General features: G+C 39.9%; 1 protein-coding gene across 3 annotated transcripts in view; it reads left to right on the top strand.

Moving 5' to 3' along the window:
• Window positions 1–14,319, top strand: part of FAM107B (family with sequence similarity 107 member B) — a 211,405-nt gene extending 197,086 nt beyond the window's left edge. For 2 of the 3 annotated variants that reach the window (XM_073551280.1, XM_073551282.1), the window contains exons 2-4: window positions 5,390–5,573; window positions 6,734–6,884; window positions 8,410–14,319. In XM_073551280.1, coding sequence (XP_073407381.1) covers window positions 5,446–5,573; window positions 6,734–6,884; window positions 8,410–8,523 — 393 coding nt within the window. In that variant the 5' untranslated portion in view covers window positions 5,390–5,445 and the 3' untranslated portion in view covers window positions 8,524–14,319. Of the gene's footprint in view, window positions 1–4,669; window positions 4,725–5,389; window positions 5,574–6,733; window positions 6,885–8,409 lie in introns of those variants that run through there. The other variant, XM_073551281.1, reaches the window with a different exon arrangement.
• The last annotated feature ends 201 nt before the right edge of the window (window positions 14,320–14,520 follow it).

The following is a 14,520-nucleotide window of genomic DNA, read 5'->3' as shown; positions in this document are numbered from 1 at the left end:
ACTCAAATCCTTTTTTTTTTTTTTTTTTTTTAGTTTATTTATTTTGATAATTTAATTTCCTTAGGTTTGCACACTGTCATCACAATCCTAATTGATTTGACGTTAGTAATGTCGGTGCCTTTCCCCAGTCATTATGTAACTTCCTTTCTGGCTCCCTGTTTGCAGAAGAATGTTCTGAAGTTCCGATTACCGATGGACATTCCACATAACTGATTCATCACGATGAGCTCGTCTCCTGTCTGGATTGTCCTTTGTTTCCAGAAAGTAAAACTCCAACTATTCATTGATTCCTGTAGGAATACGAATGCCTGTATACTGTATGAGCATTCCTCGTATTTGTATGGATTTCAAGTCCTATGCAGTAAATGATGGTTGTGTTCATCGGTAGGTGTGGTGAAGGTCCTTCAGATGAGACTTTTTACAGCCTGATTAATAGTGTTGTAGCGTGTTCCTGATAAAATGCTTTGTGTGTATGCAGGAGTAACGAATACCTGAACAATGTGGACAGTCGCATGCAGAGATGTTCAGCAATCTGGTATAATGCAGTATTGTAAATTTTTATATCATTTAGACTAACAAACTGCATATGTGTCTAACTTGTGTAGGAAGCTGAAACTCCTCTTTCAATGGACCCTTAAAAGTGTTATCTAAGACTTTTGTTCTCACTGACCTATATTGAGGATCATCAATATCAGATTTCCGGTCCAAAACTGCTGTCCTTACCACCAATTATGTATTAGTAGGTTTTTGCAGCGGCCAGAAGTAAATGTTGTACAGAGCAGAACACCTCAGCCATGTTTTGTGGATAGTGACTGCTCTTGGGTGCTACAGCTCCCATTGTAGTTAAAGTGCACCTGTCACCTCTTTTGGCCGATATAAGATGCGGCCACCGCCTTTCAGGGCTTATCTACAGCATTCTATAATGCTGTAGATAAGCCCCCCCCATCCATTCTGAAAAATAAGAAAAATGCCGGGGAGCCTGAGAAGCAGGAAGATGGGAGGTGCCGGACCCAGACCTGTGACACCTATTGGACCGGACCAACCCCTGGGTGAGTATAATAAAACTTATTTTTCTTCGGCCAAACCTGGTTTTTGGGTTCCCTTACTTCTGGCCAGCCTAAAACCTGCTAACACCTGATCGATGGAGGACTACACAGGAGTTGGACCGTCCAATCTGATACTGTTGACCTATCTTAAGGATAGTTCCTTAATATCAAAGCCTTAAACAACACTTTTTTAACTCCTTTGTGATTCGGCCAAATTTTTTAAATCTGACCAGTGTCACTTTGTGTATTAATATCTCTGGAACGCGTCAACAAAGCCTAGTGACTTTGAGATTGATTTTTTTTTTTTTTTTTTGTGGAACATTATAATTTATGATGATGGTAAATTTAGGTCTATATGTTTTATGTTTGTTTATAAAAAAAAAAAAAAATTTGACAACGTAAAAAAATTAGCAATTTTCAAACTTTGAATGATTATCCCTTTAACCCAGATAGTCATCCCATAGCAAAACATTAATAAATAACATTTCCCACATGTCTGCTTTATGTCAGCACCATTTGCAAAATGTTATTATAGAATCATAGAATGGTAGAGTTGGAAGGGACCTCCTGGGCCATCTAGTCCAATCCCCTGCTCAAAGCAGGATTCGCTAAATCATCCCAGACAAATGTCTGTCCAGCCTCTGTTTGAAGACTTCCATTGAAGGAGAACTCACCACCTCTCGTGGCAGCCTGTTCCACTCATTGATCACTTTGTCAAAAAGTTTTTTCTAATATCTAATCTGTGTCTCCTCCCATTCAGTTTCATCCCATTGCTTCTAGTCTTTCCTTGTGCAAATGAGAATAAAGATGATCCTTCTACAATGTGACAGCCCTTGAGATATTTGTAGACAGCTATTAAGTCTCCTCTCAGTCTTCTCTTTTGCAAGCTAAACATTCCCAAATCCTGCAACCTTTCCTCATAAGACAGGGTTTGCAGACCGGTCACCATTCTGGTCGCTCTTTTCTGAACTTGCTCCAGTTTGTTGATGTCTTTTTTTTTTTTTTTTTTTTTTTAAATGTGGCGCCCAAAACTGGACACCGTATTCCAGATGAGGTCTGACCAAAGAGGAGTAGATGGAAATAATGACTTCATGTGATCTAGACTGTATGCTTCTGTTAATACATCCTAGAATTGCATTTGCCTTTTTTGCTGCTGCATCACACTGTTGACTCATTCAGTCTGTGATCTATTAGTATACCCAAGTCTTTTTCACATGAGCTGTTGCTTAGCCCTATTCCTCCCATTCTGTATATGCTTTTTTTCATTTTTATTGCCCAGATGTAGTACTTTGCATTTTTCCCTGTTAAAAACCATTCTGCTAGTTGCTGCCCACTGCTCCAGTTTATTTATCTTTCTGAATCCTCTCTCTCTTCTCTAGTATTAGCTATCCCTCCTAGCTTTGTGTCATCAGCAAATTTAATCAGTTTACCCTCAATTCCTTCATCTAAATCGTTGATAAAGATGCTGAACAATACAGGGCCCAGGACAGAGCCCTGTGGTACCCCACTTGAGACATTCTTCCAACTGGATGTGCAGCCATTTACGACCACTCTTTGGGTCTGATCACTAAGCCAGTTATGAATCCACCTAACAGTTGCCTTGTCCATTCCATACTTAGTCATTTTTTCAAAAGGATTGTGTGAGATACTTTGTCAAATGCTTTGCTGAAGTCAATATTTACTATATCTACAGCATTTCCCTGATCAACCCAATCAGTGATTCTGTCATAGAAGGAAATTAAGTTAGTCTGACATGACTTATTAGTTACAAACCCATGCTGACTCTGTTTAATCACTTCATTCTTATCCAGGTACTGACATACATGTTGTTTAATAATTTGTTCAAAGATCTTTCTTGGTATAAAATTCAGACTCACCGGCCTATAGTTGCCTGGGTCCACCTTCTTCCCCTTTTTTGAAGATAGGAACAACATTTGCTCTTCTCCAGTCTTCTGGGACTTCTCCTGTTCTCCAAGAATTTTCAAAGATTATGGAGAGGGGTTCAAAAATTTCTTCTGCTATCTCCTTCAGTACATCTGGACCTGGAGACTTGAATTCATTTAGTTTAGCTAAGTGTTTCCTCACTATCCTTCTGTCTATAGATATCCTGGATTCTTGTATTCCCTTAATAGGACAGTGAAGAACAGTTGATGTTACATTTCCTTTCTGAGAGAAAACAGATGCAAAATAGGAATTTTAAAGTTCGGCCTTCTCAACATCCTGTCTTACCATTTCATCATTTTCATTCTGTAAAAATCCTATAGCATCTTTGACTTTTCTTTTACTTTTGACATATCCCCAAAATCCTTTATTATTGCTTTTGACGTCTCTTGCAAGCCTCAATTCATTGTCAGGTTTAGTTAATCTGATTTGTGCCCTGCACGTTCTGCAGACAGCATTATATTCTTCTTTAGATATGCCTCCCTCTTTCCATTTTTTAAACATTTCTTTCTTCCTTTTTAGCATGTGCTTAAGTTCTGTGTTCATGCATCCTGGTTTCCTTAAACGCTTCCTATTCTTCCCTCTTTTCGGAATTGTTAACAATTGTGCTTTGAGAATTTCATTTTTCAAGATTTCCCATCTTTCCTGGACATTTTTATCCTTAAGGATATCCAGCCATTGGATCCCTCCAATTCTCTTTCTGAGTCCCTTAAAATTTGCCTTTCTGAAATCTAACCTTGAAGTCTGAGTCTTCACAGGTCTTCCTCTTCTAGTTATCCAAAATTCCAAAATAGCATGGTCGCTAGCTCCTAGGGTCCCATGCACTTTTACCTCCTCAACCAATTCCTCCCTGTTTATGAGGATTAGATCCAAGGTAGCAGCCTTTTAGGAGGTTTAAAAATATAGAGCAAAGTACTGCCATGCGCAGGTGCCGGGGCTCTTTGACCTTTTCTGGCACGTCCGCACTACAGTACTTTTCTCTGCCCTCCACAGGGCAGATGAGTACGCCTGCGCAGGAGCTCGATGCCGGGGAGCCTGTGTGAATGACGCAAGGACTCATCATCCACACAAAGCAAGAAGGAGGATGGCGATCATAAGAAGATGAGAGGCGCCGGACCAAGACCTGTGACGCCCATCGGACCAGACCGCCCCACAGGTGAGTATAATAAAACTTCTTTTTCTTCTCTTCCAGGTCAGTTTAGGGGCTTGTATACATCATAGAATGCTGTATTTCAGCCCTGAAAGGTGATGGCCGTAACTTATATCGGCCAGAACTGCTGACAGGTTCCCTTTTAGAAGTCTGTGCATTATTGTGTCTCATGGCAGCTCTCAAAATATTTCCTTTAGTTTCCCTTTGTGCCAAACCATGTCTAGATGAAAATGCAGAGTTATTAAATTTGTTTTTCTTTCTCACTTATTTGGCTATGGTAATCCATGTATTCAAATCCAGCAATATACCCAGCTCCTTTATCTCCTGTGTTATTCCGATACCTGCAGTCATAGCTGCCTAGGTAACCCGGTGACTCTTCCGATTGTGCAATAATAACTCTGACAAGGTAGAAGTAGTTTTCCTTAAAAGGTGACATGGTTCTCGGCTGTTTAATAAGTAACCAGCGTCCTGCTATATACTAGCGCCCCAAGCAGCAGAGCAAGCCTCACATTCCAGAGTGCTTCAGCTTGGCGGCACTTCACATTTTACAGAAATGCCTGTGCTGCTGTGGTATACACACGAGACAGGTATGTAGTTACCAGCAGAACTGTACTTGCCGGCATGCCGTATGCTGAGAAGACGGGTAAACCCTCGCTGGGATAATATATTTCAGCTCCAAGCGGCTCCTGCAACATTCGCCCATCAGTGCACTGGTAAACCATTTAATGAAAGGGGGATTACCGGGACTATATGGCGGTCCTAGAGAAAAACACTTGGGGTATGTGCACACACCGGCATATTTTTTTAGGTGCAGAGTTTTATTAAAACACATCTAATCCTCATTGTATGTGGATCTCTGGCTCGTTGCTGTATACTACATATGCCTGAGAGTGTAATACTCTGATGTAAAACTGTTGTATTAAACTTAAACTGTCTACTTGTTATACTTTTTTTTTTTTTTTTTTTTATTATGAGAATTGATCGCCTTCTATTTGGTTAGGGTGCAGATTTATTGATGGCTATATTATATTAATGATGTCTGTAAATGGAGCTTAAAGACTGGGCTATGTGGTGTATCCATGAAAAAAAAAATAAGGTTGGACTCAACTCGTCATCTGACATAACCATCCTACAGAAAGTGGCTCTGTAGACGAGGATCATACCGTTAAATAATAACACTGTAATATTTCCTCTGTAATGTCTTTTGGTTTTAAAGAATAACCTATTTTTGGGACATATGTTGTTATTCTAGGTCACTGTCTGACGGATTCAGAGTTTGGGGACACTTATCCGATCGGGAAGAACATTATGGCTGAACCGGACTACATTGAATCAGATAATCCAGAACTAATAAAGCCCCATAAGTTAGTAAATCCTGTAAAGGGGTCCAGAAACCACCAGGATCTTCACCGAGAATTACTATTGAACCAAAAAAGGTAATGATTCAGATATGGTTAAGAAATATTGTTTATGGTTGTGTTATGTAGAAAAACAATAAAAAATCTAGTCTTATTGCAATGCTACTAAAGTCAGACTGAAAGGGTAAAATGGGTGATGTTATGTCTAACATAATATCCAGCTACTGTAATGTTATCCCAATGCATTGTAGTCATTTTATTCAAAGCAACAGTCAGACTGAGAACTGAACCATATCCATGGCCTTCATGCTGCCGAGGATCACACTTGGCACAATTAATAATATGCATTGACTCAGTCTCCCCCTGTCTTGCTCAGAACGCACCTGTGGGTTAAGGTGGATAACCAACAGTCAAAATCCAAGAAGTCCAATATCGGAAAATATAAAATATCATTTTTTGTTCTTTAAAAATCCAACAAGCATCACAAAATGGCTACAAGCATCACAAAATGGCTACAGTGTTGCTCACAAGTTGCAAGTGCAGCTTGCGCTCTTAATCATATGTTACAAAGTAGCCAATAGACTGATTCAGAGCGTGGGCTTGCTCGAAGTGTGAGCAGCGTTTTAGCCATTTTGTGATGCTCTCTGGGTTTTTTACGAGGAACAAATAAATGTATATTTTACATTTTCTTATGCTGAACGCCTCGGATTCTCTTTGATTTTTACTTGACCCAAGACCTTGCCAGAAGATGCCTTCATCTATTACAGGGCTTAAAACATTTATTTGGGCATTTAGTATTGATGACCTAGCAATAAGATAGTTCATTGATACCAGATTGGTGGGTTCCAACACGCTCCCCGCTTTGGTAGCTGTTATCTCCGGCCTATTCTCATGCAAAGGAGCTGATGTGCAGTTATCGGCAGAGGCTTCTATACGCTGAGCAGTGCTATGTTGCATAGCGTTGTTCAATATTTAGAACCATCTAGTTGGGGTATTTAACCCCTCTGATCTGATATTGACAACCTATCTGGAGCATGGATCATCAGCATTAGAGGCCTGGATAACCCATTTAATGAGATGCCCTACACATCATAACATCTGTCCAGCGATCATCGTTAATGAGTTCCATTTTTTTTTTTTCTTCAGCTACTTCAGAATACAGCGGGTCCTTCATGTTAAGATTTCATCATCTTTGTTGGATTTACTTTGGTACTGATTCATGCAATATTTATTTCTAGAGGTCTCTCGCCTCAGAACAAACCTGAGCTGCAGAAAGTGATGGAAAAAAGGAAAAGGGATCAAGTTATCAAACAGCAAAAAGCAGAAGCTGACCAAAAGAAGTCCGACTTTGAGCTAGAACTGGAGAAGCGGCATCAGAAACTAGAAGAGGTGAGACTTGCATTTACAGAACTTGGTAATCTGGGGGTAAAGAAACTTGATGTTATTTAGAAGTGCTTTCGGCAAACTCGTACTTAATTGCAGTTTATGGGACCACACCTTTATCTACAAGTTCAATGGAAGCCGGAATTATGACCTTCACTTATTATAAGACCATGCATGGACACCACTCCATTCACTTTTATTGGTCTGTCAGGGTGGTTTTCACATGTGCAGGACTGCTTATTCACAAAGGGCGCCATCAGACCTCCATTTTTGTAAGCGGCAGTAGTATTTTAGCTGTTGGACCACCATGTATGCATAAAATAAATGACATCCTTTGTTAATGTGAAATTCCCTTCAAGGTTTTCCTGAAATATTTACTTGTCCTGGGAATGTACAATACGGTTGCTCAATGTGATCCATATTCATGGAGTTCCAGCATATGCATTGATGATGACTTTTAAATCAGTTGTACCAGTGACATATATCACGTATTTTATTACAGAAATCTGCATTGTTCCACATTATGAGACACTTATTCTCCCCCCCCCCCCCCAACTACTGAGTTTATCATGCTCTCAAACTGCTTAAATGAGTTGTCTACCTTTTCAGGAATTTTTTTACTTAAATGTTTGTATTTTTAGCTAAACATAATTGTGCAATTGAGTTTTATTACAGATTTTGCACCCTGTGCCTTCTATAGCCTATGTGTTGCACTGCCCTGTCTGTTACTTGCTGTAGAATGATATGATTGAGAATCCACCAATCAGCTCATTATGACAGTTAGATGGGGTTTGTAAGTATTTTATCTCTTTTCTGAGCTTCTCTCTACTGATTTGTGACCACTGACCACATCAAAGTTAAATGTGCAGGGAAACAAAGAGCCTGTAAAACCTAAACGCAGCAAAATTTTTAATGAAACACAATTGCAAATATGATTTTTAGCCACAAATCCCCAAAAGTGGACAGTGCCTTTTTAAATCCATCTAATATTACACTTCTTATTAGAGAGAAGAGAAGTGACCAGCAGAGTGAGAAACCAGACACAGGCACATAAGACTGACACACTGTGACAAAGTTAGTGATTTAATTTTTTCCCAGAGCTGGATTCGCATCTACATAGCTCATTGCTGCTATAAAAAGTCATCCATGCTGCTACTCTTTCTGCACATGTGCTTTAAACAAAGCACGAAGAGCAGCAATCCAATCCCAGTTTCTGTGCATAGAAGACATCATATCAACTAGTCTTCACCCATTAGGTCAAAGAGGGGTGCTGCAAAATAGAAAACTGGTGAAAAATGTGTTCTAAAAGGCATAAAATGGCAAAAAAGTATTGTCTCCCATACACAGAACAGCTTCTACTGAAAAGTTAACTGAAACAGGTACATAATCACATAGATTAAAGTTTAAAACTGCAATTCATTTTCTTACACCTTCCATCTTGGCTGAGTAGCAGATATAGTCCACTATCTGAACATGTAGATTAGCCCTCACTAGGATCATAACATTTCCTATTTTGTCATTCTCCTTACAGATGGAAATGGAAAAGCATAAGACTGAAGAACAGGAAAACAAGCCAGAGTTCCTCAAAGTCAAAGGCAACCTTCGTAAAATGAATCAGGAAATATCTACCGCCAACAGTTCTTAGACACAGGGACATGGAGGGCCTTCTAATTCACTGTGTAAATGCATCTTACTGGACTAAAGATGAATCTTTAGTTGGAGGCTTGCCTTAATGGATAGTTTTAAATTGAACATTCATCCTTGACGCTTTTTGGAACCTAACATGGCAGAAACACCTTCCAATTGGTTGATAAAGACTGTTAATTTTAGATCGTGGATACAGAGCTGTCAGCTGACAAAGTGACCTTTTTTATTAAAAAAAAAAAAATTCTGTTAATGGTTTGGGAAAGCAAAGAGCTGCATTACATGGGTCTAAGTTTTTTTTTTTTTTTTTTGCGCTCTTTGCATCACCAATGTTTTGTTTTTAAGCTAGATTTTGCAGGGTAAGGTCTCGTCTTAATGTCTTGAATTAAAATATTTTTTTATGCAAAGGAAAAGACCAGAAAAACAGTGTGGTGTAAGGTTAGAAAAAAAAAAAAAAAACTTTTTCCAACCCATATCCTTAAGTATTCATGATATCTAGGTAGATCTGCTACACTGGTTTCATACAGAAGGTGTGGAAGTTAATGGGTGCGACTAATGTTACAGTGTATGGAGTGGTGTGTTTTTTACCTTCTGATCATTCCCTTGAAGAAATACAGGGTATAATGATTTATTTTTAATTTGTGTTTTCCTAGTTATGTATTTCATCTTTTTCTGCAATAGCTTTTTATTTGGCCCCTTGGTTGTAACCATAGCTGTTTTTTTTGCCTTTTATGCATCTCTATAAGTAGACTATTAATCTACACTAAAGGAAATGTCCTCACACTCAGTAGGTCATGAAGTTGTCTTTTAGTTGTTAGATTGAGACAATGTGTATACCAATTTTTTCTTCCCAAACCCTCATACCTCTGTTAAAGTGAACCTGTCAAATAAATGCAGATGTGGGGTTAGCATGCAGGTTAAGCGTTTTGAACCTGCCCGGTATCGCAACTTAATCCACCCCCCTGGCAGCGTTCCCTGTCCGGTCACTGCAGTGGCACCTGTGCAGTTTCAGTCACTGTTCTGTGTATAGATTGTTACTCCGCCCCCAACACTGACTGACAGCTTGCTCGGCGTCAGGGCCGGATGTCAGTCAGGTTCACTTTTAAGGCAAGGAAATCATGTTGGGTATCTGGGTTTCCACTTAAGAATTCATGATAGATATGATGGTTTTGTGTTATAAAGACCCTATTAATTGACGGGATGGTAGAATAACCTAGAAGCCCGCACTTCTGATGGAAAGAAACTTGCACTCTGATCTGAACGCCGCTTAAGGCCTCATTCAGGAATTGGTGTTTTTCATTTATGCACCAAAAATGGGATCTGTATTTTTCACATGAGTAAATGACGAAGCTTCTCCTATACGTCACAATGTTGAACGCAGATAGTACATTGATGCCATCCATATGCTGCCTATGTTTTTCATGGAGCCATAGAATTTTTATTGCCACTTTTCACCCATCTATAGGAAAAAAAACCCAAAACATGCCTTTGCACTGACACAGTTGGTGGAAGAAAAATATGGATATGTGAACAGCCCCAAAAGACTATATTGGGTACGTGTTGTAGCTGTGAGAAACACAGAACACATGCGTGCAACATGGATGGCTGAATTTTTTTCCACAAGTTTATATAGGAACACCATTTTCTTCAATCTTCCCTCTTGCAGCCAGGCTGGGTGCATTTGTTAGTAGATGTTGATCCGTCTTCTACCTAGTCTATGAGTGTAATATGCATTAGGATGATCACGTGATTTTGGCGTAGTGACATTTTCACAAACTGTGTAATATATCCCGCCTCTCTGCATTCTGGGCACGTGTTCGTGTTCTTGGACAGACAATCATTTATGCCTTGTTAATCTTCTAAATGGGCTGAACTGCTGAGGCCCAGTCTAGGCTGACTTGGGCAAAAAAGAGCTTTGACGTCTTTTGTATCCCACGAATTAGCTGTAAAGCACTGTGAGCTGTCCGATCTGTGGCTTGTGTCTGTTTTCCTTTATCCTTCTCTCTGTCGTACCATTTATTCACCTCTTGTCATAGTGTTATTTTGTATAAACCATATTTAGGGGTCGGATTTTTCTCCTGTTTTGCGTCGCTCTGTTCTGCACCCGTTTACTTAATCCTTGCAAACTTGAACAAGGTTGGTTATGCTGCTGGTAATATGTATGTAAAATATTATTTTTTTTCTCAGTGGGCAGCCAACTTTACATACTTCTCCTTGTGCCATACATATTTGGAGTGTATTGTCCCCTTTTTTTTTTTTTTTGCCGAGACCGTTAACGTTTTTCACTTTTCTTGTAACTTGCTGTGCCATTTGCATATTTGGAGTGTGGTCAGAGGAACTGGTTTTCTTATTCTGCCCATTTTTGATATCCTATTTTTCTCTCTGGCTCCTTTTCATTGGACTCTGTTTGCAGGGGTCTATACTTAGTAAGAGGGGTAGTGTTGTGGTTGTGTCTGATAATGGTTCACATCAGTTTATTAATGTTCTCGTTATACCATGCAGTAATTCTTAGGTTAGCTTGGTTTGGTCAAACAGTTGTGAATGTAACCTGCATTATAACCCTATAAGGTCCAGCATATCCTCTTCTTGTGTACTGAGATTCTTGCTTAAGAGATTTAGATTTTTATTTTTAAGATTTATTTTATTTAAGCTGTGAATTATTATGGACATTTATATCTAGTCTTGTCATTTTTGCAGATTCTGTTGTCACTTAAATTCCTTAAACGGAGCCTATTACGTTAAACATGTTAATTACAGAATACATATTATGGAGCATGAGAAGCTGAGCAGATTCATACATAGGTTGTTGATAGATTTTTTTTTTTTTTATCTTGTAGTGAAATTGAAGTTCCTATCCAATTTGAGCGGTCCTATTTGGTGACCGCTGTCTCTGTATGCACACTTGTATTTTAAGGATGTTGATCACTGACCAGGTCCTCATTGATGGCCTACTCATTGAGCAGTGATTTTAATGAATAAATTACAAGTTATAGTGAACAATCCGATTATATTGATCTGCTCACGTCCCGCAGCCCACAGATTAACCTGCATGATCAATGTGACATTTTCCCTTTAAACACTTTCAGAATCATACCATAAAATAAATGTCCACTTTTTAAAATACTATTTGTATGTCCATATTTCTGTGTTGGTAAATGTTTTGATGTGTCTTTTTATCTGTTACAGGGCTCTAAATCTCCCTCAGTCATAGAATTTAATAAAATTTGGCACCTAAATATCTACGGTACAGAATACTGAGCCGCATCCCCCAGTAGTGGCAGAATTGTATTTAACTTACGACAGTGTGGAGTATATTGAGCTCCGTAAGCGAAAAGACGTTTGGCTGGTTCGGACTGCAGCTATCTTTCCCCTTACACATTCACACTTTGCTCTGTGGAGGATGTGTATATTTGCAATGGGGAAAGCAGAGTGGGGCACCGCTGGACTCCTAGGAAAACAAAAGGATTGGGTGTTGTAATTTGCCTAACATAATAGTCAGTGGCTGAAACTGGAGGTTCCTAAATACACTAGATGACCTTCCAGTCCCACTGAAATTGTTGGGTTCAGCTGACTAATCCTGTAGGTCATTAAGGCCACTATCGCATGTCTGACGTTCACGTTTGTGAGTGGACCACAAGGACCAGACCTCCATGGGACTCTTGTTTTAAACTTGGAAGGCTCAAAGAGGTATATGAATTCAGATGATACCCACAGTTGGTCTGAAGATCGCTGTCCGTAATCTGACCTTGAATGTGGGGTTTGTGAAACCAGCCTAAGTTCGGGTTCACACAAGCAAATGACACAGTCCGTATACAGATCATAATTCCTGGTCTGCCAGCGGATCTTCCAAGTCGAACTTACAGCCACATGTATCTGTGAGGCTGTTATGGTTAGGAGACCTGCGTCAGTCCATGCATTGCTGTCCATACACAGACCATGAAATACGTTTGTGAACCTGGCCTTTGGCTGATTATAGCAAGGCTTTATGGTGGTAAAACCAAGCATTCCTGTCTTTACTGCTATATTAATAAGATTTCTTTGAAGTAAAGTAGGGGCGAGGACCTTATTTATTATGAATAGGGGTTTAAACTAAAGGAAGACCCTGATCAAAATGGATTCTATGTTATGCCTAGTTCATGGACTGTGGGGGACAGAGCATGACACAGGAATTTGATCTGTGATGCTCCCTGGGTGTTGTCTGATACTCGGGACCCGATTCACCAATGCTTCAACAGTAGAATTCTGGCATAAAACCTTTGGAAAGTCACAAAATGTAGGTGCCAACAGAGATACGCCTAAACTTTGCTACTTTTGATGTTTTCACTCCAGCTGCAACAAAATGGTCACCGCTAGGGTGGGATGGGGGCACTGCTTGTCTAATTCCTGATTAGCTGTGGCATTCCCTACACCAGAAATCTCACTCCAGTACCTAACTGGAGTGTGATCTCTGGCATAGCGCATGGAGGCGCATGCCGCTGAGTAGGCTCTCCAGATTAATGAAGAAGCATTCGTGCATCAGGAGCGTCGGGTGACTCCAGCACACCCAATCATCAGCCTGTTCACATCTGACCAGTGTGAACAATTTGGGCCTTGTCTGGCCTTTTTCTAAGGGCCCCGTCACACATGGCGATCTCGCTGGCGAGATTGCTGCTGAGTCACAATTTTTGTGACGCAACAGCGATCTCACCAGCGAGATCGCTGTGTGTGACAGCGATCAGCGACCGGCCCCCCTGCCGGGATCGCTGTAGGAAAGCCCTGGACATTTTTTTGGTCGCTGGTCTCCCGCTGGCCAGCACGCATCGCTGCGTGTGACAGGCGGGAGACCAGCGATCAGCAGGTAACTAAGGTAAATGCAGGTTTTCTAAGCACGGAGCTGTGCTTAGAAACCCGATGTGGATGTGTACCTTAGTTACCAGCACGCTGATGCAGGGAGCTGGTAACTAAGGTACACATCGGGTTTCTAAGTGACGCACGTCCCTTAGAAACCCTATGTGTACCTTAGTTACCAGCTCCCTGCATCAACGCGCTGGTAACTAAGTACACAGCGACGCCACGCGCTGGGCGTTGTTGGTGCTGATCGCTGGTGAAGCTGTCTGTCTGACAGCTCACCAGTGATCATGTAGCGACTCCCCAGCGATCCTGACAAGTTGATATCGTTGTCGGGATCGCTGGTGAGTCGCTATGTGTGACGGTGCCCTAAGGCTCTGATTATGGAGTCAATCAATATACCATATTTATAACAAATAAGTGCCACAATAATGGCTGAGGACCTTGTCTTGCACATTCTGTCTCCATAAATTTGTTTATAGTTTTAAATCCCCAAGATATTAGTTTTTATAAAAATTTCTTTTTTTAGATAAAAATGTTTTCTGTCTCAGGGTAACTAGCTACTGTTTACTCAACCCATGTTTCTTGGATAATAAAGTTACTAATCATCACTAATGTATATTCTGTTACATTCCATTTTGGAAAATCTACACCAAAAGTGGAACACTTCCACATCGGCCGGTCAGTTTTTAAACTATATTTTTTATTCACAGACATGAAGCAGATTGTACGTTTTATTTTGTTTTTCTTTGTATTTTCCCAATATGTATATGCCTTTTCCTTTGAATAGCAATCTATTTTTCATTGCATTTTAAGAATCTTGTTCTAGTTTATATAAAGGGAGCCTATTTTGTTTTTCATTATACTATTTTGTATTTGCTGTAAAATAATTGATTTATTGGTATGAAATGAGGGTTGTAAATCTCAGAACCAAATCTATGCTTAATAAACTTACATGCTGTGCTATGCATCTTTTGTCTCACTAATCGTTATTTTCTAGTCCAGAGTATTTGTATTTTTAATTCATTGCTGTCTTTGCTCTATAAGGGCTCAAGGTGAGAATCTTCCATATACAGTTAGGTCCAGAATTATTCGGACAGTGTTTTTGTTTTTTGTGGGGCGAGTTGTACTTTTGAATGACACTATTCACTCTACCACATAATGAACTGGA

This window comes from Dendrobates tinctorius, unplaced genomic scaffold, assembly GCF_039654945.1.
Source record: "Dendrobates tinctorius isolate UK_male_01 unplaced genomic scaffold, ASM3965494v1 ptg000174l, whole genome shotgun sequence".
Classification (NCBI taxonomy): Eukaryota; Metazoa; Chordata; class Amphibia; order Anura; family Dendrobatidae; genus Dendrobates; species Dendrobates tinctorius.
The sequence above is the reverse complement of the archived record's forward strand: the minus strand, read 5'-3'. Positions and strand labels throughout refer to the sequence as shown.